The sequence below is a fragment of the Carica papaya genome, chromosome 1 (assembly GCF_054855325.1).
Source record: "Carica papaya isolate Zhongbai chromosome 1, ASM5485532v1, whole genome shotgun sequence".
Taxonomy (NCBI): Eukaryota; Viridiplantae; Streptophyta; class Magnoliopsida; order Brassicales; family Caricaceae; genus Carica; species Carica papaya.
The window spans coordinates 20,449,663-20,473,927 of record NC_142309.1 but is presented as its reverse complement, the minus strand read 5'-3'; the positions used below and the strand labels follow the sequence as shown (position 1 = coordinate 20,473,927).

The window sequence follows — 24,265 nt, the reverse complement described above, 5'->3', positions numbered from 1 at the left end:
ATTGAATCTGGACCGTCCGATCGCGCGATTGATCTGGACCGTCGGATCGCACCCACGCGGATCGCCAACGTGGCTCCTTTCGGAGTGACGCGGTCTTGCCACGTGGCAGGCCCCGGTTGGCCGGGACTGTTGACCGGGCCTGCTGACGTGGCTGCTGACGTGGCCCCCCCTTTTTTTTTTTTTTTTTTTTTTTTTCCTTTCCGGGTGCTACAATGCAGATCACCGATTTGTTGGGAAGAAGTGAGCGACAGAAAATTATTCGGCTCGGAGTTGGTGAAGGAGACCACGTCTAAAATAGTTAAAATCAGAAATAACATTCAGATGGCTCAGAGCAGGCAGAAGAGTTATGCGGATACTCGGAAGAGAGATTTAGTGTTTGAACAAGGCGACCGGGTGTTCCTTAAGGTTACTCCTTTCAAAGGAATTAGTAGGTTCGGCAGGAGGAAAAAACTGAACCTCCAATTTATTGGACCATATGAAGTCTTAGACGGGATTGGTACTGCCGCCTACAGACTAGCACTGCCTCCAGAGCTCTCCAAGGTCCACAATGTGTTCAATGTATCCATGCTACGTAAGTACAACACGGACCCCTCTCATGTCTTGGCTCATGAACCGCTTTCACTCCAAGATGACTTATCTTATGAGGAAGTACCGGTCGGTATCACGGATCGAAAGAGCATAATATTCCGCAAAAGGGAAATATCATTTGTAAAGTTAGTGTGGCAGAACCACTCGCCAAGGGAGGCTACCTGGGAGCTAGAATCAGCCTTTAGAGCCCAGTATCCCAATTTGTTCGATCAAGAGTAAGAGACAAATTTGGGGGACCAAAATTTCTTTAAGGTGGGGAGAGTTGTAACACCCAAAACTTTTCTTTTATTTTATTTTAATTTTACTGGAATTTTTATTTAATTTTATTCTATTTTAATAATTAATTTATAATATTTTAATTTAATTTAATTTAATAGAAATAATAATAATAATAATATGGGGTAAAATTATTTTTGAAATTTAATTAAAATTGATTTTGGAAAAAAATGGTGAAAATTTGGATTATGAGGGTGTTTTTGAAAAGAAAATAAAAAATCGGAGGTCAAAATGCAATTTAGAAAAATAGTGCCACGTCAGCAGCCCCAGCCAACCAGGACATGCCGCGTGGCAGGGACACTGACGCGGGAAGCCACGCGGGACGGAGACACGTGGGCGATCCGCGTGCGCGCGATCGGACGGCCCAGATCCGTTCCCGTGCGCACGGACGGCCCAGATCAAAAGTGCACATGGATGGCTCAGATCTCACGCGTGCGAACGACCAAGATTTGATCATGCACAGACAACCCAGATCGCATCGCGATGGACGGTCTAGATTTATTTTCAATTTAATCGTGATCGGACGGCTCAGATTAAATCATGATGAACGACTCAAATTAAAAGATGAAGGTTATAAATAATCGCATCCACACCCAACCCTAAACCCTAGCTGCCAGAACCCTCGCCGGAGAAGACGACCCAGCCACCGGAGGAACCGGCCGCCGCCACCCGCCGCCGCACCGGAGGATTTTTTGGCCGCCAAACGAGATAAAATTTCTCCCATTGGCTCGTTTTTTGATGCTGAACCTCCCTGTGGCCAAATCAGAACCAAACCACCGGTCGATTGGCCGAAAAATACTGCCAAAGTCCAGCGGCGCCGCTGTAAGTTTTCTCAGTTTTTGCCTCCAATGAGGCCATTCCCAGTTTCCGTTCGATGTAATTTTTATACCATTATGACCACCGTCCTTTTCTCTACAGGTTGACCAGAGCAAAACACCAAATCGCAACTCGCGTTGGAGGAGCCGCTGCACCCGAGAGATTCGCCGCCGGTAAGTCTCAGTTTTTCTGGAATTTTTTGGCCCACCGAGGGCCCTAGGAGTGTTTTATCACATGAACCAATGCAAGTTTGGCCGAATTCGGCCAAAAACGGCTGGAAACGGCCAACCCGACGCGGATCGCCGCCGTGCTGGAATTTTAAAATTGACTGAAAGGGCCCTGGGTCTGATTTGGGGTTTTTTGGGGACATGTGCAGGTACCAGAAGTGTGTTTCAGTTTCTAGGAAAAAATTTAGGAAATCTAGGGATTGCTCGTAGGTGCAGTGAGAACCCGATTTCAGACTCCGAAATAAGTAAGGATCTCTCACCCTATTTCCTATTACGGCATTAAAGCTTAATAAATGATAAAATGGTATGTTGTGAATTAATAGATACGTATAATTAATTAAGGTTGCTAATGGATCCCAAATCTGATGTATTTTTCGGTCAATTGTTGTTTGATTTATTTTGCAGTTTTAAATGCAGTATGGTACTTGATGTGTTTATTATATGGTTTCATATGCATGAATCACGGTTTCATTTATTATGGTTTGAATTATTGTAAACCTAATGTTGTGTTGCCTTGTTTGGTGTCCATTACTGGTTTACGTGTTTATATTTGATTGGATAATTGAGATTAAGATAAAATGAAAAAAGGTATGTGAATTGATAAATGGATAATATCGACAGTCTAACTAGATATCGTAGGAGATGATGGACTGACCGAGTCCATAAGGAACCCTACCGGGAACGTGGTCTCTTATATCAGACGGGGTATGAAGACTTTATGTGTTTTGGCGCCCATATCGGATGGGGTAGGTTTATGGTTTTGGTGTCCATACTGGTTGGGGTATGGGAACGGCCCTGGAACTAAGTTATTAATGTGACTGGTTCACGTGTAGCAGAGACCTCCTATGGATCCCAATGGATACTAGTTGACTGATAAAAGAGGAAATTTATTGCCTGATGATTGAAATACAAAAGTATTATATGTGTTATGTTACAGAGTGTGCATGATCTTATGATGTTTATGATGTTATGGTTTCTCATAAGTTGTTTTCATGAATCTCACCGAGGTAAGTAGACAGTAAAGGTTTTTATAATTGATAAATGAGTTTGTTATAGATTATGCTCAATTGGTCGTTTTTGTTTTCTACCAACCTTTACTTCTGTGACAGTGAGATAATGTGATGTCTTTACTAGGTTAGTGTAGCTCATTTCTTACTTAACCATTTCAGATCAGGAGGACTTGGTTCCCGAATCCGTTCTGCAGGAAGACGGCGAGTAGAAACCTAAGAATTTATTAGTTTTCTTTATAGTATTTATTCATAATATTTCTTTTAATTAGTTTATTTTTTCATATGTTTAATTCGTTTTGGTTATTGTGTAAGGCATGTTAATCATAATCTATTTTATTTCGCTTCCGCACTTAGAATAAAATTATACATTTTCTTTTAATTTCCGGACCATTACAGTATCGATATTATTATTAGAATAATAATAATTATTTATTATTATTATAATTATATCTATTTTTAATTAAATTAAAATGTCATTAAAATCATTGTCTTGTAATGAAATTTAATTATCTCAATCCGGATATTACGTGAATATTGCTCTATCCTTTTACAAAAATATTGGGTTTGATAATTAATTAACACAATAATTTTTGTTAATAATTGATTTTATTTCTATTATGTAGAAAAAACAAAATATTTAACAATATTAAGTACTTTATTTTTTATTATTAAAATAAAATTTAAATTTTTTAATAATTATATAACATATACACATTAATAATAATACTAATTTTAACAAATAAAAACGCAGAAAATAAAATTTAATTTAAACTTATAATTTTATTAAAAATAAAAAATAAAACGGAAACAAACTGTAACCAACTCAAGCACGTATTAATCAGAACTACAAAGTGAAGTCCGTATCGAAGAGAGAAACTCACAGTTCCCACGACACGTGTCAGTTATCGCGACGATCCAGAAAAGAAATCAGTCAAAACGGGGAGATCGTATAAGCAAAACAATCTACAGTTTTTGTCCAGTCAAACTCTGAGCTGGCACTTTTTTTAAAGCTTGGTGGGCCCCACATTCCACGAGCTTCCACTTATATCCACATTTTATATATTTAATTGTATATTTCTACTACTTTGTTTTTGTTTTTTTTTTTCCGGTACTAAAAAGCGTGAATTTAATTAATTATTTACCCAAAAAAGCGTGAAATTAATTATTTATTTATTTAGGTTCAGTTAAGGAAAAAAAAAAGGTTCTTAGCTAGGTACGCTGTGGGACCCACTTCAAGTTGATGGGCCCGACCCAACGTGTAATCCATTCCCATGAAGCAATATTTTGTTGTTGTTTTTAACCAAAAGACGATTTTGACCTGCTAGATTTTAAAAGCTTCAATTATTTCCAATTACTTTTTTTTTTTAAAGAAACTTAATTAATGAATTTGATTGAAAGTAATCTTTGTTGGTGAAAATAATAAAAAATATATATTAATTAAATTTCACAAGTGCATAAAATATTTATTAAAAAACTAAAACTTATTTATTTATCACTTTATAAATTTAGGCAAACACATCCAACGCTGGATTTCGTATATGCTGTAATTATTTCCTTTGATAACATCATTTGCCCTTTTTTGACTATCTGACCGAGGTTGCGTCTTTGAGTTCCACATATATTATCCACTTTTCCCTAGGCAATAATAAATTAATTATTTATTAGAAAAAAAAAAAGAAAAAACCTTTTTTATTTTTATAAAAAATTTGTTAAAAAAATCATCGACAACATAGAAAACCGGATATTTCGGTGACTGAAGCCAATGACTGCACGTGGGGGCGCACGGTCGCCAACGGGTAAAACTTTGAATGACTGGCTATACCCGGTTACTCATTTTTTTTTTTTTTTTTAAATTCCTGTTTTCAAAGAAAAAACAAATTTTAAAATTATAAAAATAATTTAATTTTTTTGGGGTTTTCGTCGCTTGCCCCAAAAGAAGAGCAGTTGAGGAGACTGTGCAGAGAGGATAGCTTTTTTCTTGCTTTCTTATCATTTATTTATATTTTATTTTTTTCTTTGGTCTCTTGACCCTTCTTCTTATAACTAGGTATGGTTCTGAGATTTCCCACTCTTTCATGTCTCTAATGGCAAATAAAAATTTAGACTTTTTCATGTTTTTGCAATTTTTTTGTGGGTTTGAATTATTATTTTTGGTAATTTTTGATAGGAGTATTACGGGCACTGTTGAGTGAATATTTTTGTGGTCTATTTTTCTTCCTTTATCCCATTTGATTGTTCTCTCTTACAGTCGTCTTCTTTTTCCCTTTTCCTGATCTGGGTCTTGATGATTTCACCCTTTTTGGTAGAGAACTTGAAGAGGAAGTATTGAGTAGTATCAGTAAGCTTTGGTATTAGGGAAGAAGATTACATCTCCATCATTGTTTATAATGATGATGATGATGAAGGAGAAGGAGAAGAAGAAGAAGTTGTTTTGCTCTTTTGACCAGAAGGAAAAAGAGATCGGATAGAGTAAAACAACAAAAGAAGAAAAGAGAAAAAAGCTAAAGAGCGGAGAAAAGATGTCCCCTTTGATGGACATTGTTGCTTGTGATTGTCAATGAAAGAGAACCAGTAAGAGAGAGAGAGAGAGAGAGAGAGAGAGAGAGAGAGAGAGAGAGAGAGAGAGAAGAAACGTTTCACTTATCCTTTCTTTTTCTTCTTTGCCGCACGCTTCTTGTTTATGTTGGTCTTCTTCTTCTTCCCCTCATTCTTTTTGTTTGCTTTGAAGTGGCAAAGGGTACTGGTCTTTTGTTGTCAGTTTTCTTTTACCGGCGGTTCAAAATGCCGATGTATCAGCCATCCAATCGGAGGAGAGGGGGAGGAGGAGAGGATTTGAAGATGGATGTTGGTGGTGGAGGGCAAGTTCTTGATCTAGAAACCGCCGTCAAAGACGGCATTTTGGGCGGCGTTACAGGCGGCGGCGTGGTTGTTGCAGAGAAATTAGATCTGAAGAAGATGGTCGAGGAGCTCGAATCCATCGATGTTCCATCGGTTTTCATCTGTCCGATCTCGCTGGAGCCGATGCAAGACCCTGTGACCCTCTGCACTGGTCAAACCTACGAGAGATCCAACATCCTCAAATGGTTCTCGTTGGGCCACAACACTTGCCCAACTACAATGCAGGAGCTCTGGGACGATTCTGTCACCCCCAACAACACCCTTCAGCAGCTGATTCACAGCTGGTTCTCCCAGAAATACCTGGCCATGAAGAAGAGATCCGAGGATGTTCAAGGTCGAGCCATGGAGATTTTAGAGACCCTCAAGAAAGTTAAAGGTCAAGCTCGAGTACAAGCTCTCAAGGACCTTAAACAGCTCGTCACTTCCCATGTTTCTGCTAAGAAAACAGTCGTTGATAATGGCGGCGTCTCTTTGATTTCTTCTTTGCTTGGTCCTTTCACCACACACGCCGTAGGGTCAGAAGCAATTGGAATCCTGGTAAGCTTGGATCTTGATTCAGATTCCAAGACCAACTTGCTGCAGCCTGCGAGGATATCATTAATGGTGGATATGTTGAATGAAGGGTCGATTGAAACCAAGATTAACTGCACGAAATTGATTGAAATATTAATCCAAGGCAAAGATTTCGAATCTGTAAACGTCTCAAGCTTGAGCCTTTTGGTCGGATTATTGAGGTTAGTGAAGGATAAAAGACACCCAAATGGAGTATTAGCTGGTCTGGGATTGCTCAAAAAGCTCTGTTCACATGAGTCAATAAGGACATCTGTTGTGACCATTGGAGCAGTTCCTCAATTGATTGAGCTATTATCCAGCTTGAACAATCAGTGTTTGGAATTAGCCCTTCATATCTTGGAAGTCTTGTCAACACTCCCAGAAGGAAGATTGGCTTTGAAAGATTGTCCCAATACCATACCCAATTTAGTGAAATTGTTGATGAGAATCTCAGAGAGTTGCACTGAATTCGCCTTGTCGATTTTGTGGGCGGTTTGCAAGCTTGCGCCAGAGGAATGTGCTTCGTTGGCGGTGGAGGCAGGGTTGGCTGCCAAGCTACTGCTAGTAATCCAAAGTGGGTGTAACCCTGCGCTGAAGCAGCGGTCTGCGGAGTTATTGAAATTGTTGTGTAGTCTAAATTACACGGCTACAATATTCATTTCCAAGTGTAAGCTTACAAGAACATTACAGTGAAGGAAATTGGCAAAGTTTTGTCGATAGAAAGCTCCCGTTTTAAAATTTTTTTAAGGGCAATTTGAAATCTTGGGAGGGTAAGGAAGAGCTCGTGAGATGAAGCAATACTCAAATGGAGTCAACTAGGTTCTCTGAGGAACCCTAGCCCTTTACCCTTTTACTCTCTCGTGTAAATTAAGAAGTTTTATTCTTCTGCAACCTAAATTCAAGGAGGAGTATATTCATAATGTGAATTCCTAAGAATTCCCACATGTCTTGGTTTTCCATCCTCTGTTCATAACCTGCCTTATATTTAAACTCTGGTTCCAATAGAGCTATTTCAAAGATTATGCACAGGAGAAATGAAGGTAACGTAAGTTTCTGCAATGAAGGTTTTTGGGGCAAGGAGGAATTTAAAGGAAGAAATCAGAGATGGGTAAGAAGCCTTTTGCCTGTTGTGATCCCTTAATGTTCATTGCTTCCTGGGGTTGTTAATGGGGATTATGGTCTCTCTGTGAATCTAAAGGGGGTATTTGGTTGGCCTTGAGTTCCAATATTGTAGAAATATTTGCCTCAATGTACATCAAGCACTCTATTGGTATTCTTTAAACATGATCTTAATTATCTAAATTCAACTTTAGATTCAATTGTGTTTGGAATCTCATTTATTTATTCCCATGTTGATCTCGAGCTCTGGATTCATAGAATTTTTTCCCAGGGTGAATTTTAAAGCTATTTTCAGGGTATTCGTGCTGAATAAAGTTATCATGACATAATCATTTCTGGATGAAATTTACTAGGTTTCCAGTGTCTGATCAACTTATAGACATCTCCGAATGAACTTCCCCCGAATGGAGTGTAAATCTGAGTTATCACAACGTTTTCCTGGTAAATATTACCAGACTTTAGTCTTGGAAAGTATGATAAGAAAAATAGTAAAGATTGACAATTTAGTTGTTTAGCTTTGTACATGAGGAAAGTAAGATAAAGAAAATTCAGTGTCATGATAAGTTATTAGTTCCACTTTCATGATTTCATTCCAATTCCCAAATGCCAAACAGATCTGTGAAATTAGAGGGAAAGAGATTTTTCCCTTTTGAATCAATGAGTAGTACTTCAATTGGGAAAGATGAATACAAAGAGAGAAAACCTGACATCTCATCTTCCAGTTGTCTTCCCGTCAAGCAAGAGTACAAGGAAAGAAAAGATGGATGTTGAATGAGAGGTGTTTCTTTTCTTTTCTTTTCTTTTCTCTAATTTACCCTTTAAAGAGTTGAAAGGAAGTTTCATAAATTACTCTTCTGGTAGTAACGGGTTAATTCCAACAAAGAAAAGCAGAGTCTTTAGGCTATAAATTTTCTAATACTATCAATTTTTAACTGCTCTGAGTAAATTTTCTATTCTCATGAGATCATACTACTGAGAATATCACTTTCTTTAAAGTTGAAGCAAACTCGTGTAATTTTACTTTTCTGGGTAATTTTGGATTCGATCTAATATCAAATTTAGGATTAGTAAGTAGAAAGAAAAAGAGCTGGGTAATCTCGGATTCAATCTAAACATCAAATTTACTATTAGTAAATAGTTATAAAATTAAAAAAAAAAAAAAAGGAAAAAAGAATTACCATGTGGAGAAAACTTGTATATATACATAATTGTTCTCTTGCCTAAAAAAAAAAAAAAGGGGTGGGGGTCAAAAATCAGGATCTTGTTGACACTACTAGTCAACTCCAACTTAATTACTTTTACCAAATTTTTTCTAAAGAATAAATTCATGGGAGCAAATAATTTAAAATGATTGGTGGAAGGAAAGCAGCATAATTAAACAAAAATGTCAATTATCGAAAATCCAAGGGGCCCATATATTGCACTTTTGTTGCACACGTACACCCACCATTGCCAAAGTTGCTACGGAAATATAAAAGCAAACAAGGGTGGTGGGGGGAGCTAAAGAGCGTAGAAATATTGTCTGCCTTAAAAGCAGAGCAGCCCAACCAAATGCAATGTCTACTTGTTTATCCAAAAACATCTATATATATATATATATATCCAGACTCAAAACTTATTTTGAATTTTGAATTAATTTATTACAGGCGACTTGACATGTTTTAATATTAAAAAATAAAATTTAATTTACATATATATATATATTTATAAATTATGATTTAAAAAATTATTATTATTATTATTATTATTTATTTATAAATTTAATAATTGAAATTAAGTGCATGGTTAAATTCTGTTTTCTACAATTTTAAATTTTGTTTATTTTTTATACTGTAATAATCAATTTAAAATAAATTTTAATAAATTATTATATTTATAAGATAAATAAATATTTTATTAATTTGATAAACTCATGACTTAAAAAAATCTGTCTCTAATTTTATGGTAAGAATAAAGCCAAAAGCAGTTAGTTAATGCTTGGTTGTCTCGGAACCAACTCCCCTACTACCCTAACCAAATCCAATACCTAATCTTAGCTCTCTCGCCAACCTGCCTAGTCAAGGATGCATATTTTATTATTATTTTTTTCCCATCTAAATATTTTTAATTATTTTAATGTTGATAAATTTTAAATTATATTCTTTTAATTTTACTTAAAAATTCTTTATGAATTTAATTATTGTTATTTTAAATTTAAATTTTAATTTTTTTAAAAAAATTGGTGTTTCCCAACTAAACTATTTATGGATATAAGTTATAATCTAATCATATTCCCATAAATTTATTTGGTTGTCTCAAATCATAATTATTAGATTCACAATGAATTCATATTTGTACAGGAAGATATTAATATATATATATATATATATAAAGACATAATGATATACATACACGTTATTTATTTGTTTTACTGATACTTTGGTGCTAAATTAATAATATTATCGTTTAAAGAATTTAGAGGCACCATGTTTGGTAGGTATGATATCTCTTGTACTATTGTGTATAGCAAAATTGGGTCAGTGAAGTCTACACAAAGGGCAAGTATGATTGGCCCAGCACTTTCTTGAAGGAGTCTTGTTTTTGTTTATAAATATTTAAGTTGGGTGAATGGTCTTGGGCCATACACCTACCTTGTCTAGCCCATGTTACCTTAATACTAAAATATATTCGAGAAATCAACATAAAATATTGCTTTTATAAAAATTACACATTTTATATATTGAAATTATTTTGTTATACTTGAAAGTCACGGGTTTAAACCACATTTAGAACCTTGTTTATGCATTAGTAATAATTAACCTGTGATAATATATTGGTAAAACTAAAATAATTAAAAGTTTTCATTAACATATTATATTTTTATTTAAAAAATATTTTTTAACAATTAATTTTTTTTAGTCCATCGTTTAAAAATTTAAATTTAATATTTTTGTTCATAAAAAAACTGTATTAATTTTTATCTTATATTTTATTTTTTGTCAAAAATTAATTTATTTATTTGCTCAGTGGAGTGTAATTTAATGAAACTGGAAAAAGACAGGAACTCTAATAAATTTAATTTATTTATTTTCATTGAATAAAATACAAGTAATTTCTTTTTTATTTTAGAAACTTCATTTTCAATTTTAAACTTGGTCAAAATTTGTGATTTTGAATTTTTAGGGTGGAAAATAAAAACTTCCTACAACGACAACGCTGCGGCCTAAAACGGAACATGCAAAAGACAAGATCCAGGTCAGTTATTGCTTAGTATACACGTGGCATCGATTGATTGGAAATTGGGTCCGGTAAACTCTCCGACTAACGGTAGTATCCAAAGCAGGTGATTGGTCCACTCCCCAAAACAGAGATCGCCATTTTCACCGGAGCTTTCTCTCAATCACTTTCTCACCCCCCCCCCCCCCCCCCCCAAGAATCCAAAAAGGCGAAAAAGAATGTCATGGTTGGCTCGCTCTCTGGCGAACTCCCTCCGTCTCGACGACGACGACGGTGTAGATGAGGACGAAAACGACGTCGCACCTTTCGCCTCTAACCCCCAGCCCCACTCTCAATCTTCGTCCCTAAAACACGAAATTCACCAACCACAACAACAAAACCAGGACCAGAATGACGCGATCCAATCGTATTCGCCATTGTTGCAAGAAGAGGAGCTTCAATCACGTGGCGTCAAAGAAGACTTGACCGAGCTGAAGCAAACCTTCACTCGTCAACTCTGGGGGGTCGCTTCTTTTTTGGCTCCTCCTCCTCCTCCTCCCCCGCCCCCTCTTCCTTGTCCAGTCGATTCCTATCGCCAGTACGATCATCGATCAGCCTCTAACATGGACCAACAAGAGCCCTCTGGTCGCTACGTTTCCGAAAAGAAAAGGGAGCCCTCTGATTCGGGGGCAGTTACGGGGATCAGGAGTGATTTTGCGGAGATTGGAGGGAGATTTAGGAGCGGTGTTACGGAGATTTCGAAGATGGCTTCAAATTATTTTCCATTTGGATCGCAGGAAAAGCTGGAAGGAAATGAGGGGGGACACGAGGAATTCTACGAGGAGGAAGAGGACGAAGAAGAAGAGGAAGAGGACGAAGAAGAAGAGGAAGAGGAAGAGGATGAGGAAGAGGAAGAGGAGGAACTAGGGGGGTCCGCCGTTGGGATTACCGAGGAGGTGTTGGCGTTTGCAAGGAATATAGCAATGCATCCAGAGACTTGGTTAGATTTTCCTCTTGACGAGGAAGAAGATTTGGATGGTACGCATTCGGTTAGAAGTCCATTCTATATATCTGATCCCATTTTTTAATATAGGAAATATTACCCGCTGATGTCTTTTATCTGTTTTGAAATTATTCCTGGAGTTGCAGCAATCAAACAAGCTCTTGTTTTTGGTTTCTCGTTGACTCTCATTGATAGGATGCATGCATTTAATTGCTGATCCAATAATTGGCTTTGCTAGGTGCAAAGCTCTAATCATTAGGAAAAAATGGCGAAGCTTTTGGCAGTGTCATTGCACTTGGTGAAATCTTATAATTTATATATATAGAGAGAGAAATGCAAGTTTAGGACTGGAGAAAAGTTCGTATTAATGAAAGTGTCCTTGGTATCATATAGAGAGAGAGATAGAACCTATAAATGGGCTGTTTTGTAACTCTCATTCCTCTATCTTTACTAATGAAAACAATCCAATCAGGAAATATCTCTTGGATTGTACTATGATTGTCTATATTTTCTATCTTCAACGAATCACTATGTAATAATGACAATGTACCTACTATGAGCATGAAAGTGACAGTTAAAGAGAGAAAATACTTATAGTATATTTGTAAAATGACGATCATACTGCAAGATTTTTGCACATGGTGATTGTTTCTGTATTTTGGTTCTTGCTAGTTTTTAGAATTTATGCCACACTAACCCTTCAATCCTTCTAACTGAGTGCAACATTAAGGCGGAACTCTTTTTCTTTTTAAACTTTTATATTAAGTGTAGAGTTATGTTGGGACAATGTTATCAACATATCCTGGGCATTTTCACCTGCGATGCTCTGCTTATTGATTTTGAATCACATGATTCTAGAGACTGTTATTATTTCTCTGGTGATCTTTTTTGTTTTTTTTACTGCATGTTTGACTAGAAATTGTTGCATGCTTTTGGAATTGCATGTGGTGACAGTGCACTTTTGTTTTCTTGTTGATTGTTTTGGCTGATGATTATAATCTTAAGATTTCAGATGACTGCATTTGAAGTGCATATTTATGTACGAATGGACATGAAAGTGCATGTATATATGTGTATGAATACAATATTTATAATTTTTTATCCAGTTTTTGCTTTAAGCACTTTACTGTGGGTAGTCGGCTGTGTTATTACATTTATACTGCTGAATTGCTCATTGCTAAATTCGTGCATTTTCACTGATGCTTTTAATATTTGATTTCTTATAATGACAATTGCAACTTGAGTTAGTTTTATGATCATAATATATTCATATACTTTCATTTTTTGTTTTAGATTTTGATATGTCCGATGCTCAACAAGTACATGCTTTGGCCATTGAACATCTTGCTCCTAGATTAGCTGCTCTCAGGATTGAGCTTTGTCCTTGCCATATGACTGAGAGTTACTTCTGGAAAGTGTACTTTGTTCTTTTGCATTCAAGGCTAAATAAATATGATGCTCAAACTTTGTCCACAAAACAAGTAAGTTGTTTATTCTCTTTTTTCTTTGCTGTAAATATATCTAAACAGGCCCTTGTGAAAGTGCCATAGTCAAAGTCCTTTCCAGAGCCTTCTATTTCCAAACTCTTTCATTTCTTCTTTAATGCTGGAGCTATTAATCTATAAATTCTACACAATTTCCTGTCTCTTTATATGCTATTTACAATCCTCTTGCGTACTGCGATGTATCATTTTGGAGAGCTCAAATTCCGTATAAATTAGTTATGCTGATTATTAAAATTGCTAATTCTTTAAGTAGGATCATCTATTAATTTGAAGGAGCTAAATTGCATTCGTGGTCCATATATACACTCATGTTGCCCATTTCAGGGTCTCTTTATAAAATATTTTGTTTGGGATACTTGAAACCTTTGTATCATTAAGTTGATTGATTTGTTGGGATTGCTTCCCTCAAAAACCAAAAGAAAAAAAGGCTTGGGTGTTGTTGGATCATGATAATTAGTATTCAACAAGAATTAATTTAGTTTTTCTAGGATAACATAATCTATAAAAAAACTTGCAACTATATTGCACTGCAAATGATGGTTGGAAGCATGCCATGTTGTGGCTTACTGCCCTTGGTTTTGGAATGAATGTGTTTACCTGTTCATTGTGCCTTGTTCATGATATTTTCCGGACAAGCAAACTACAGGAATCAAAGAAGAATCATGGTTATATCGTACTTTGTTCTCTGAGATGGTGGAATTCTATTTCGGTTGTCATCTGTTGACCGATGTGGCTTTACCAGCACTATATTAATGCATTGCATGCATGATTTCTGAAATGTTTTGTTCTCATTTTTTCGTACTTATTGTTACTACAGTGATGGATTGTTATTGCATTTGGCAACTGGAGAATGATCTGGTTTTATAGGCAGTGGGCTAACTTTCATGTTAGCTTTTGTCTCTACTCTTGCATGTTTTCCGAAAATTGGCTAATGAATCAGAAGATATTGTTGATAATTTCTCAATGTTAAAAGACTAATGTTTACAGGTGATGGAAGCAAGAGCATTGTGGATGCAAGAACTGCAGAAACAAACAAAGCAGGAGACTGACTGGCCTGAAAGAAACCTATCCTACTTAAAAGACAGCAAAGATGTTCTGGAGGAGAGTATTGTTGCTTCGGCATCAAATTATGCTCCTCCAGAGTACTTGTCACCCCGAATATATGCATTTGAACCACCTTCCCTCAGAACAATTGATTACGAAATGGTTAAGCACCCAGTCGAAAGTAATGAGGTACAATTCATCGACAAATCAGTTATTGAAGAAAAGCCAGTTGTTAAGACTGAGGATAAGAATTTAATAGTTGGTCCGTCCTCCAAGACACAGATTCCTAGCTATGAAGATGATGAATACGACTGGCCAGAAGACGACTCTGATTTTGGTTGCAGTAGGGCTCCCATTTTTATGGGGAACGAAGATGATGTATCCTTTAGTGATCTCGAGGATGACGATGATAAGGGGACCATGAGCTTAAAATCAAAAATGGTTTCAAAGAGTTCAGAAAGTTGAACACTGTAAAAAGTGCTGAACATAGTTTTGGGCTAAGCGTGTAAGCTTTTGCCGGTTGGACCGGATTTCAACGAAAAATGCAACTGGATGTTGAAATTTGGATTCTGGACAATGGCCAATGAGGAAGGTGTGAAATTTTCTAGGGCTATAATATATAATTGCTGTAGGAAGGGATTGTCTCAGATGGTGCTGCTCCTCAATGGAACATGATTTGGTGGGCAAATGACTGTTTACAAGAGTGATTGTTTGTAGTTTTTGATTGTGAGAAGATTGTAAGGAAATATTAAGCTTGAAATGGGTTAGAGACAAACTGTCTAAATGAAATTGGTTGATTTTTCCACATGCTCAAGAAATGTACAGGGAGTGGGTGACAACTGTAATGACGACAGGACAGGGTTTGTCCCAGTTGTCTGTTAGAATTCTGATGTAATATATAAAGCAAAATTTTGTGAATAAAATGAAAATTCCCCACTTATTGTTTTTTATTTTAAATGTTATATTAAAAAATTTAAAATTTTATAAATTAAAATAAAAAAAATTATTAATTGTAATATCACATAATTTTTCTATAACAAAATAAAAATTTTCCAACTTTTGATTTTAATAAATCCTACCATCAAGGTCTATCCTTTGACCTGGACATTTAAAAGCCAATCCTCAAGTCCCGGAAATTTGTTGGTATTATTTTATTTTATTTTATTTTTTATCATTTTAAGATTTAAAACTGACTTGCACAAAAAAAAAAAGATTCACCAAAACACTCATGCGACACCGTTTCGGAACAGTCAACGATCACCTTGCATTTTCCTGGAAAAATCCAAGACTCTTGGCCTTGAGAGATTCCTTTATCTCTGGCTCTTAACCAATCAGCTACGCTCTTCATTTACGCCATAACAACTATCACAACTAACCATTTTCTCTGTCTGAATCCTGATCGTCAACTTGCCCGCTTGCGTCTTTCTCTTTCCCTCTTTCTCTTTATCCATCTCTGTGCAATAAAGCTGCCAAGGCCCAGGTTCGTCTTCTCCATCCGTCCTCTAGGAATTCATTTATTTTGCCTTAATTCTCTCAATTCTGGTGTATTATTGCTTACATATATAGACATACGTGTGTGTATATATGTGCAGTCATATACCATGTTACCAGTATTTGTTTATTTCTCGACCTAAACTTGCACAATCCTATCTCGTTATGTTTCCAATTTCAACCACTCTGCGAAGTTAGGAACAAATAAGAACAAATCCCTAGATTTCTCGATCCTTGAAACCACTATTCTGTCTCTATCTCGTATCTGCGTCCACTCTTTTTCTATAACTGGATTTGTAATTTCCATATTTTGGTACTTCGAGTTAGGAGAGGGGTTCTGGTTTTTGTGGCAGTAGGCCTAGGGTTCGTTTGTTGTAGTTTCTCTATGGATCTTCAATTGGTTAACAACGCATTGAACTTCTCGCGGAGGAGGAAGAGATGGCTTATTATTTTAGCTGCTCTTGGTGTATCCGGTTATGGTGTTTATAAGGTCTATCATTTGCCTACCATTGTGAAGAAACGAAGGAGGTTGATGAAGCTGTTGGGAGCCATGGTTTCTGTGGCTGAATTGGTTTCTGATTCGGCAGAGATGATTAGCGTTGTGTCCAAAGATTTGAAGGAGTTTTTGAAGTCGGAATCAAATGAAATTCCAAATAGTCTGAAGCAAATCTCAAAGATTGCGAGGTCAGAGGAGTTCTCTGGGTCTTTGGTTAGGGTTACAGAGGCTTTAACTGTGGGGATTCTGCGGGGATATAAGTTGGAATCAAGAAATGGGAGTGATTTGGGAAGTGCGACTGTAAATTCGAGTTTTGCTGATAGGGCAATGGAGAGGGTTTTCTCATCAGCTGGAACTGGTTTTGTTTCAGTTGTGGTGGGTAGCTTCGCCAGGAATTTAGTGTTGGGTTTCTACTCACAGGGCGGATCAGCTGAAGGATTGGGGATCGACCATCAGGCAAGTGTATCTCAATGTGGTTCAAGTTCACCAGATATCCCCAGATGGGTAAAGGTGGTTTGCAATGACAAATGTAAGGAGCTCATGGCAGATTGCATACAAAAGTTTGTCAGCACAGCTGTTGCAGTTTACCTTGACAAGACAATGGATATCAATACATATGATGAAATTTTTGCCGGATTGACCAATCCAAGGCATCAAAACAATGTGAGGGATATTCTTGTTTCTGTCTGTAATGGAGCTGTGGAAACACTTGTAAAGACATCGCACCAGGTCTTGACAAATTCAAATTCAAGTTCTAGCTCAAGTTCAAATTCTTCATGTTCAATTGTTGAGGAGGGGGAAGGTGCAAGTGCCATGGGAGGTAATTGTTTTAAGAAAAACGAATCATTTCAACATCTGAAAGATGGAGGTTCATTTGGTAGCACTCAAAATGGCGGGTGGGTTAGCGTGGTCTCATCTACATTGGCAGTGCCCAGTAATAGGAAGTTTGTGTTTGATGTGACCGGGAGGGTGACATTTGAAACAATAAGGTCTCTTGTGGAATTCTTGTTGTGGAAGTTATCAGAAGGTATGAAGAGAAGTTTTAATGTTGTGCATGACGAGGTTGTAGACAGGGGAATGCAAGTTATTAGATATGTTGGAGCAAAGTCTTCCGTTATTGTTACCATATGTCTTGCTTTATACTTGCACGTTCTTGGTGGTACTAGGGTTCTATTGGCTGCATAAATTGGTTACCCATCTCTTCACCATGCTATTCATGTCAGGGTAAAACAAAGAAATCTTACTGGTGATTCTTCTTTTGGAAGATACTCTATGTGTATATCTTTCTCTTAATTCACACGTGAAACTGAGGTCCTATACTTCATTAGAATAGTTGTTTTTAGCTTTATGACATTCCTAGCTTCCTCCAATTTTGTTTGAGCTGGAGCTTGATATGTAACTTTTCCTTTTATGTAGTATTGAGCTTACCTAGGAAACAAAGAAAGAATCCTTTTCATGCCACCATTTAATAGTATGTGGTGTATTCAAACTAAACTAAACATAAGAATAGCTACAAGAAATAGCCTTAAATTAATAATCCATGGGTTGTGTGAATTCTGAAGGCACTAAGAAGAAAACTGGGAAAAAGTGATTTGCTATAGAAAGAGAAATTATGCTGTTGGCACCTACTGGTAAATTTTTGTTAAAGATGATCCATTTTCGTTTATTCTATTCAATTAATAATTCATGAGTGTCTGAATTCTGAAGGCACTAAGAAGAAAACTGGGAAAAAAGTGATTTGTTATTGAAAGAGATATTATGTTGTTGGCACCTATTGGTAAATTTTTTTTTAAAGATGATCCATTTTCGTTTATTTTATGAACATATTTATTTTCTCCTGTACGTGGCCATCAGAGAATTTCATAAAATGAAATATTCGATTTGAGCATACCTATTGCTTGAAGAACAAGTCTGTTAACATAGTTCCACCATATAAAATTTAGAGTTACCTAAATATTAAGTTTTTCAGATTATCCTAACTCGAAACCTTTTTACCTAACGGTATTGGCTGAGGACCCCCTGGGCCACTGAGTCAGTGACTTTAAGACTATTTGCTACTTCATATTCGTTATCATTATTTTAGTTTCTCTTTGCTATCTTGTTAAAGAAGCAGTATTACAAATCTGCTTGTAATGCAGTTCGATGTCTGGCCACTGATTCTTAGTTTCGATATCTATGACATAACTTTGTTGTTACAATCAGTAAAGAGGCTTTATGCAAGGACTAATTTGCGCTCCAATGAGACAATTTTTACTGTGTAGTATAAGCAATTATTTCATAGCATATATTAGGGATAGTTTTTCCAGTTCTGCATGGATGTAACTGGTTTTTGCTGTCATCTAGTTTAATCCATTTTGTGAATATGTCAACATCCGGTCATATCTCTGCAGATTGCAGCTGTTAATATTCGTGCAGGCCGATTTGATGGGCAATAGCTCAAATTCACTTCCAACTTTTTGTTTGAATTGATAGTCATAAGAACTTCCCCTGGAATTCTTTAATCAGGATTTCCTCTATAAACTTCTCTTTGACATACCAATGCAGTGTTATGCTATTCTGATGCTACTGGTGATGGTGGTGGTGGTGGTTTCTTTTTCTTGTTAGTAGTTATCTTAACTCTTAATACTATAGCTTCACTAGGAAAAAATATTTTCTCAGTCGGATAAGTTTTCAACTGTACATATTTGAATATTCTACTTATGGTTTCGGAGGACTGTCCCACCAGCACTGTAACTGATTATTATTTGTTTACGTTAGATATTGTTTATATCTACTTCTACTTCTTATTTGTTTATATAGGTTTAATGCATTTCCTCTGAAATGCCCGATTGATGATAAGGAGACCTTCTTAAGTTGATTTTTCAAATAGTTATTAGTTTTTGGCTCTGTTATTATGTCACTGCAGCTGCAATCAAGTGCAGGATCTGCTTCAAAAGGTTTTCCAAGTGGAATTTTTGAAACTCTGCAATGAGACTACTGAGATGAGCAATCCAATTAGTTGTTTGTTGATTGTTTATCATGAAAAAATGCATAATTTGTAGTTCCTTTTCAAATGTTTTAGACAGCTAGGATCTCATTTCTTCCCGATTCTATAACTCAATGCTGCTCCTCTCCTACAAAGAGAGCTCAAAAGTGCTAACAAAGGTAAAGGGAACTTGAATGTGCTGTTTAAGTTTTTGCCAAACGATCTCGTGCTTTCACTTTCAAATTCTTAACATCTTTCAGGGCACTTGGCCAGTCCAGGTTGCCTCATTCAGGGGTTATAAAGCTCCCCAAGCTTTTGTGTTTTTACTCTCAATTGTGTAGAGGCACTTGTATGTACCTTGAAAAGGAGTTAAGAGTTTAGATGAGAAGAGATGAGAGATTTAGAGTTAGATGAAAGAAGAATAGAGATGGATGAGATGAGGATACTTGGAAATCAGAATGAATTTCTAAAGTAGTGTTGTTTTGTATTAAAGTTTTGATTATAGACTCAATTTACCTTCTCTGCTACACTTGCAGCTTATTTATAAGCTCTCTTATCCTCTAACAATGCACACCAAGTGAATTACAATAACCTGACTATTAACTACGTACACAAACTGAAATACAACCACCTAACTAACGAGTCACATCGTAGATGGACAGCAGCACAATTGAACAGTACTTATTTTTTGTTTTTTATGGTGGTAAACCTGAATGGTTTACTAGTTCTGACAGCACTTTCTTGTAAAAGATTTGTGAATGGAAGCAGGTGAATTTTGTGCCATAGTTTAAGCAGAAGAAAAGCATGAGATCAAAACAGTGTTTACTGACTCTGCACCATGACTAGGAATTGGACTGGAGGGAGATGGTTTTTTTGGGAAAAATAGTCTGTTTCCTTGAGACCAATATATATGCTAGGAATTGTATTGTGATATGCAGTGTCACTTGCAATTAAAACAGGAAAGCAGCAATTTAAGACAAAGTTCTGCCATTCAATCAGGCCCTCCAAGTTTTATTTTCTGGGTGCAAGTAGAGGCAGATTGAGTGATTGCCAGGAGAGGTTTCTGTGTTCAAAGGTTCGGTAATTGTTCAATAGTCTTTACATTACCTTGTCTGTAGCCCGCGCTTAAAGTTTTCCTTATGATTCCTTCAGTTTTCAGATTTAAAATCAACGAAGGTCAAGTATGAGGTTTTTTTCAATCTTTGCTAAAGAGGTTGTTTACTAAGTAGCTCCCTGCTTGTTTGATTCTGTATAGACCTCTAAGGTTTTTGCTTTGAATTTTTCACCTGATAACATTATTGCAGAGCATTACCCATTACAGTAAAATTGTTGGTTAGAGCAAGATTACAAGAATAAAAATTTTCATAAGAAGCTATGGACAAACTAATAGGGTGATATAGATGAACACGCCACATCTGCAAATTCTTTTTGTATTATATATAAGCACTTTCATTAGTTTGTATATGTAACGCTTCGTTTTTTTTTCTTAACGGCGCAGTTTAAAACAACTTTATGATCAAATACGAAATTTTCATTTCAAATCAATCACACACATAGAAACCTTCCTGCAATTTATTATTCAAAATCAAGATAAACTTGTAACCCTACATATACATTAGAGAGAAATACAATCTCATACACTTCCAGCAGACACTATCTATATTACTGCTAATTTTTATACATTCTATTCTGCCCACAAAAAGAATCATTGCTCTGTTGCACTATATGCTAGGCTCGGAAACCAGCAACTCCGATCCCGACTCCATCCCTACTTCATGTATGTATATATGTATATATGTATATATAGTGAGCATTACAGAGGTGAAATAGTGTTGTTTGGAGAAGAGGGGGAGGAAACGACGTTGTTTGGAGAAGAAGAGAAGGAAACGACGTCGTTTGGTGAAGAGGTGGAGGAAACGGCGTCGTTTGGAGAAGTGGAGGAGGAAACGACGTCGTTTGGAGAAGAGGAAGTGGACGATTGGGATGAGGTGAGATGGACGGGCAGGATGAGAGGCTGGTGGGGTATAAATAAGAGAAGGGAAAGAAAAAGAAAAGAAAAGTAAGAGGAAAGAAAAGAAAGAAAACAGAGAGGAGAGATCGAGGGGTGGGGGAGAGAAGGTTCGAGAGAGAGAAAGAGAGAGGAGCCGGATCAGAGAGAAACGAGAAGAGAGAGAGAAGGAAAGAGGACCGTGACGGTGCAAGCCACGAAAGAAAGGAAGATGGAGATGGGAGGTACGGTAAACTTTAAGTCCTTGTATAGGTGTGGTGTGGCTTTGAATTTGTGACTTTAAGTTGAGAAATCTAGCTTTTGTTTGGTATATAGAGCAGAAAACTACGATGTAGGGAATAGGCGGATGTGGATGGTAGGTGAAATCGTGGAGGAGTGAAGGATGTTCCTGGAGGAGACCGCGGGAAGGAGAGAGTGAAGAAGTCGGTGAGTGAGAGAGGTCTGCGAGAGAGTGAGGAGATTCTGTGTAAGATGAGTGGAAGTACATGGAGGAGGCCACGGGAGGAGAGAGTGAACGAGGAGTTCGGTGAGTGAGTGAGATCTGTGAGAGCGAGGAGATTTTGTGTGAGTATGAGCGGGGTGCATGGAGGAGGCCGCGGGAGGAGAGAAAAGGAAGAATCCGGTGTGTGAGTGTTCTGTGAGAGAGATGAGAGTTCGTGATTGTGTGATTGTGAGTCGTGATACTTAGAGTAGGCCGCAGGAGGAGGGAGAAGGAGGAAAGGGGTGTGTGAGTTCCGTGAGAGATATGAGAGTTCGTGATTGTGTGATTGTGAGTTGTGATACTTGGAGTAGGTCGCGGGAGGAGGGAGAATGAGAAAAGCAGTGTGTGAGGTCCGTGAGAAAGAGGAGAGTTCATGATTGTGAATGGGATCCTTAGAGTAGGCCGTGGAAGGAGGGAGAAGGAGGAGTTCGGTGCGTAAGGAGATTCGTGTAAGAGAAGAAGTGCGGTGTGGTTGTGGGGAGAGGTAGGCATGGAAGGAGTAGAGTGTGTGTATGCTGGAAATTAGGGAGAAGGAAAGGGAGGCCTGTAGGGCGTGGGTGTAAGGTATCGGGATAGAGGTGTGTTGGTGTAGTTGTGTGGTGTGAGGGTGTGAGTTGTATATAAGTTGGTATAGCTGCTGTAAATTTAGTAATTGGTAAGGGAACATTACCGACGTGTGTGTGTTAAATGTTAGTGTGTGTCCTATGGGGGAGACGCGTGTAGGTTCGGTATACAGGTTAAAGATATAGGAGAGCTTCAGGACAACATAGTGAAGCGAGAACGGGATGATATTGTTCTTGAGTTGGTAGCATTGGGGGGACGCCGATATTAGTTGTCACTACCTAGAAAGAGTAAGTTGATCGCCGATAGTGGTGATGGTCGGGAGACTCCGACAGGCAAGGGGTTGGGTCGCCGATATTGGTGACGGGAGAGAATTGTAACTGTGTGTGTGTGTGTGGCCTATTAGGGTGTCGAGAGATAGAAGGTTGATTGTTGGTCGCCGATATTGGTGACGGGTGAGAACATTTGTACGATTGGAGTGACGTCGGAAGACGGTCACACTTGATATGCAATATAACTAAATTACCAGGGTAAGTTAGTCATGTGTAGTCCCAATGTGGTATTAAGGTATGACTTAGATTGTGTATATAGAGTACATATAGAGATATTGGGTTTCCTGTTGTTGCATATGATACTTGTAATCTAATTTTTACTTTATTGAGTTATATGTCTTCACTCTTTATCATTTACAGATGAAGTAAGGATGGAGCCGGGATCGGAGTTGCTGGTTTCCGAGCCTAGCATATAGCAACAGAGCAAGGATTCTTTTTGTGGGCAAAATAGAGTGTGTAAAAATTAGTAGTAATATAGATAGTGTCTGGTGGAAATGTATGAGATTGTATTTCTCTGTGATGTATATGTAGGATTACAAATTTATCTTGATTTTGAATAATAGATTGTATAAAGGTTTCTATGTGTGTGATTGATTTAGAATGAAACTTTCGTATTTGGTTATAGAGTTGTTTTAGACTGCACTGTTAAGAAAAAAAATGGAACATTACAGTACAAAATTTTTTTCTAGAACTTTTTGTATATTTAGGATTTCTCTTTTTAATAATCAGGTCTAGAGTTGAGAACTTGTTGTCATCATTCTGTCATCTAAGTTCGTGGAAAGAAGACTTAGAATGAAAGCATTCAAATAGGTCAGGTAATTTACTAATGCTCGTTAAAACCATTCATGTCCTGAAAAATTGAAAGTGGGTTTGGATTATGCAACCATCATGAAATTGAATCTGAATAAATTTAACCGTTTGTCATATTGGATGGTTTGTTTATGGTGAATATTAATGATTTTCAAAGATTTAGTATCACTAAGCCATTAGCTATTATTGCTTCTATTCATGTTTTTTTCTCCCTTTCACTTCCATATGATCCGGGGGAAAAAAAACTGAACCCAAATCTTTTATTTAAATCGAGAGATACATCTAATATCAAACTATGTCTGCAATAATAATCTTTATATTGTTGATTATTTCAAAACTGATGCATATAACATACATTTACATCAGAATTGATCGCGGAATTTTGCTATATCAAACTTCATGAGGACATTTGAAGTATTGCTTTAGATATGACTCCTGGTTTACTCATTTGCTTCTTTGAAGAACTTGGAATTGTCAAGACAAGTTTTGTCAAAGCCGTGTTTGATTCTTACCTTTTAGGTGTAATTGTCGTTTTCTCCTTTTCCTTAAAGAAGTTATTTGTTTAGAAATATATGGTTTGGATTATCTGAAAGAGATTATAAAAGATTTAAACATGGCTTAATTAAGCATGTATGGATGTAAACAGAATAATATTTTATATATATATATATATATATGTATGTATACTGAATATTACCCAACTCCAGGTAATGAAAATTGAATAGAATTTTGGTATTATTGCAATTTATTTATAAAATGGTGAAAAGAAGAAACATGTGTTTGATTTCATGGCTGCTGTGAGGGGCCCTCCTGGGTATAGATGTAATCTAAATGAGCCTCAAGTGTCTTTCTGATTAAACAGTCGTCCGTACAGCCATCCCTACCCTC

General features: G+C 36.8%; 2 protein-coding genes, 1 long non-coding RNA gene and 1 pseudogene across 3 annotated transcripts; all 4 read left to right on the top strand.

The window, feature by feature from the left end:
• Window positions 1-4,858: 4,858 nt before the first annotated feature.
• Window positions 4,859-7,686, top strand: LOC110808448 (U-box domain-containing protein 30 pseudogene; annotated as a pseudogene).
• A 3,187-nt stretch (window positions 7,687-10,873) lies between these two features.
• Window positions 10,874-15,169, top strand: LOC110808446 (BSD domain-containing protein). The gene is made up of 3 exons (XM_022033944.2): window positions 10,874-11,719; window positions 12,978-13,165; window positions 14,177-15,169. Exons 1-3 carry the CDS (start codon window positions 10,921-10,923, stop codon window positions 14,696-14,698), a joined length of 1,509 nt encoding a protein of 502 aa, XP_021889636.1. The 5' UTR covers window positions 10,874-10,920; the 3' UTR covers window positions 14,699-15,169.
• A 252-nt stretch (window positions 15,170-15,421) lies between these two features.
• Window positions 15,422-23,189, top strand: LOC148270426 (uncharacterized). The gene is made up of 2 exons (XR_015819876.1): window positions 15,422-15,713; window positions 22,928-23,189. It is a non-coding gene; the product is annotated as an uncharacterized LOC148270426 (long non-coding RNA).
• On the top strand, window positions 15,713-17,681 carry CF9 (Carbohydrate-binding protein). Its single transcript, XM_022033961.2, has one exon. It carries the CDS (start codon window positions 16,110-16,112, stop codon window positions 17,403-17,405), a length of 1,296 nt encoding a protein of 431 aa, XP_021889653.1. The 5' UTR covers window positions 15,713-16,109; the 3' UTR covers window positions 17,406-17,681.
• Window positions 23,190-24,265: the final 1,076 nt, after the last annotated feature.